Below are 3,225 nucleotides of genomic sequence, written 5' to 3' on the forward strand. Positions count from 1 at the left end.
AAAAATATGAAAAATTATAAATTTATGGGTACAATTATTTTATAGAAAATATGTATAATTAAAACTTAGTTTAAAAAAAATTTAAAGAATGAGATTAAATTTCCACAAATGAGATTTTGATAGATTTTGAAATATTATAAATTTTAATGAATTTCAGGGATTTAAATAGATTCCACGAAGTTCATAATAACCTCATTAAAAATGAGATAATTTCAAAAGAGTTTTTTATATTTAATTTGAAATTTGAAATTCATCCAAATCTTTTAAAATATCCTTATTAACGAAATACTTATAAATCTCCATAGAATTTAAACGATTTCATTATAATTTATTAAAATTTCAGTTGAGGACATCTAAATTTTAATGAAATCAGAAATACATCAATTAATAAAAAAAATTAAAATTCATCAAAATCTCAATTAAGAACACTTCTAAAATATTGATTATCTAGTCGAAATATAACGTTCTAGTTTAGATAAAAAGTGCAGAGAGATAAGATCAATCGACAGAGCTGAAAGTTGGAAATCACAGGATGAATCTTATGCCCGTTACACCAGTGATCCGTACACTGGCCTACTTCTCTGATTAAGACTAATCTTATCATTACTAATAAACGCAAATGCCAACTCCAACGTTCAAAATGGTAAAAAAATAATAACATTAATCCCAAAAATTCGTAAAATGTCTCATCGTAATGCGGTCCACCCCTTTAGCCATGATAAATTATCTTAATTACATGCTTAGTAAAAATATTTAAGAGAACCCCTTTACCCACGCACATACCCACTCACCCACACACCCCCACTAACATTACCATTTTTCCTAACTCCACTTACCCCACTTCCCCTTTTCACATCTGTTTTCACCAGCATCTATTTTCCTATATAAGCCTATGTTGAGACATGGAAACACAATCGAATACTGCTTACAACTTCTTCCTCAATTTCTCCAATTTTTTGCTCTGTTTTTTCAAGATTCAGAGCATGGCATTTTCGGCTCATTTTTCTCACCTTTTTTTCACTTTTATTTTTGTTTTATCGACGGCACAAATGACACTAGGTGACTCCGGCACAATTGGAATAAACTACGGCCGCGTGGCTAACAACCTCCCATCGCCACCGCAGGTGGTGCAACTCCTCAAAGCGCAAGGTCTAACCAAAGTGAAGCTTTACGACACTGATTCCACCGTTCTCTCTGCCCTTTCTGGCTCTGGCATCTCCGTCACGGTGGCGCTCCCTAATGAACAACTCTCCTCCGCCGCAGGTAGCTTATCCTTCACTGACAAGTGGGTCCAGACCAACATAATCCCTTACTACCCCAAAACTCTGATTGACGCCATTGCCGTTGGTAACGAAGTCTTTGTAGACCCAAAAAACACCACAACTTTCCTCGTACCCGCCATGAAAAATGTTTATGCATCTCTCTCAAAGTACGACGTCGCTTCGAAAATCAAAGTCTGCTCCCCTGTTGCATTAAGCGCACTTCAATCTTCCTACCCTTCTTCATCCGGATCATTCAAATCCGAGCTTATTGAACCCGTAGTCAAGCCCATGTTGAGTTTTCTCAAACAAACGGATTCTTATCTCATGGTCAATGCGTATCCATTTTTCGCTTACATAGCGAATACAGACACCATTTCTCTAGACTACGCTATGTTCAGGGATAACAAAGGCGTAACCGACCCGAAGAACGGGCTTGTGTATAAAAGCCTGTTCGAGGCCCAAGTCGACGCCGTTTTTGCAGCCATGAACGCATTGGGATTTAAAGATTTGAAAATGGTGATATCTGAAACTGGGTGGCCTTCATCTGGAGATGAAAATGAGGTTGGCTCAACTCCAGCCAATGCGGCGGCGTATAACGGTAACCTTGTCCGCAGAGTGCTCACCGGCAAGGGGACCCCGTTGAGGCCCAACCAGCCTCTTAACGTCTATTTATTTGCCCTCTTCAATGAAAACCAGAAGACGGGGCCCACTTCTGAAAGAAATTACGGACTTTTCTACCCGAACGAGAAGAAAGTGTACGACATACCACTTACACTGGAAGGTTTAAAGAATCATCAGCCCGCGATGAAAAATGGAAGCAAGAATCAAGTTCCAGCTGCGGCGGCACCGCCAAGTGGGGAGGTTTCAGCCAGTAAGGCGGCACAGACATGGTGCGTGGCCAATGGCGATGCCGGGAAGAAGAAATTACAGGATGCACTCGATTATGCTTGTGGCGAAGGCGGTGCTGATTGCCGTCCAATTCAAGAGGGTGCGAATTGTTATAATCCTAATTCACTCGATGCCCATGCATCATACGCGTTCAATAGTTATTATCAAAAGAATGCTAGAAAAAGCGGTTCTTGTGATTTTGGTGGTGCGGCCTACCTAGTCACTCAATCTCCTAGTGAGTATTCAATCCTTTCCTTCTATTTTTTAATTAAATACATTAAATTATTTCACAATTATATTTATGTGCTACTTAATTTGGAAATTAATCGATAAAATAATGGATGATTGATGTTAAGAATTAGTGGGTTTTACTGAATATTTGCTTGTTTTTTTATCTTGCAGAATTTGGCAATTGCGTGTTTCCCACAGGCTATTGAATTGGACAAGTTTGAAGTATTTGTTGGTGTTTAGGACATGTTTGTCGATTATATTATTTGTGTAATATAGCAACGATTGTGGGGTAGCAATGGTAGGTTTGGCTAATTTGACATTTTTGTTGTTGTGATTAGCTACCTAAGTTGGAGTTGCATTCTTTACAGATTTCGCAATATAGCTACTTGATTTTATTTTTCATTTTTGATTTATTATCGAAAAAGCTTCAATGACTAATCAATTTGGCCATATCAAATGCTTCCAACTAATTAATTTGTAACGATATTCTACACTTCGCGTCATATGATTGATTTGCATCTTGAATGAAGAATGAATTCAAATTATGAAAAATTACAACAAAAAGATGAAATTTATTTTGAGTCTCTCTTTTTTTTTAATTAAAATTTAATTCACCATAAAAATGTATGATAGTCAAATATTATTTTTTATCACTTGGTTTGCAGCAATAAAAGAACTTCAAAGTGACATTATTTTTGGTCCAGTTATATAGTTTGAGATTGTTTACTCATTTTAAAGAAGCCCAACGAAGTGGTGCAGGAGAAATGTCATTTAAAGAGAAAATTTTAGAAATAGCACTAATCGGGTAACTGTGCAACAAAGCAGGTCTATCTGATGAAAAAAA

At 36.8% G+C, this 3,225-nt stretch overlaps 1 protein-coding gene across 1 annotated transcript; it reads left to right on the forward strand.

Moving 5' to 3' along the window:
* Positions 1-887: 887 nt before the first annotated feature.
* Positions 888-2,783, forward strand: LOC111368800 (glucan endo-1,3-beta-glucosidase 14-like). Its single transcript, XM_022990258.1, has 2 exons — positions 888-2,385; positions 2,553-2,783. The coding sequence occupies exons 1-2, from the start codon at positions 903-905 to the stop codon at positions 2,585-2,587; spliced, it is 1,518 nt and encodes a 505-aa protein (XP_022846026.1). The 5' UTR covers positions 888-902; the 3' UTR covers positions 2,588-2,783.
* Positions 2,784-3,225: the final 442 nt, after the last annotated feature.

The sequence above is a fragment of the Olea europaea genome, chromosome 19 (assembly GCF_002742605.1).
Source record: "Olea europaea var. sylvestris chromosome 19, O_europaea_v1, whole genome shotgun sequence".
NCBI lineage: Eukaryota > Viridiplantae > Streptophyta > Magnoliopsida > Lamiales > Oleaceae > Olea > Olea europaea.

Excerpts from the sequence above, each read along its gene's own strand:
- LOC111368800 (XM_022990258.1), top strand. The coding sequence starts at position 903 with ATGGAAACACAATCGAATACTGCTTACAACTTCTTCCTCAATTTCTCC. Across the intron at positions 2,386-2,552 it reads CCTAGTCACTCAATCTCCTA|AATTTGGCAATTGCGTGTTT; the intron begins GTGAGTATTCAA and ends TTTATCTTGCAG.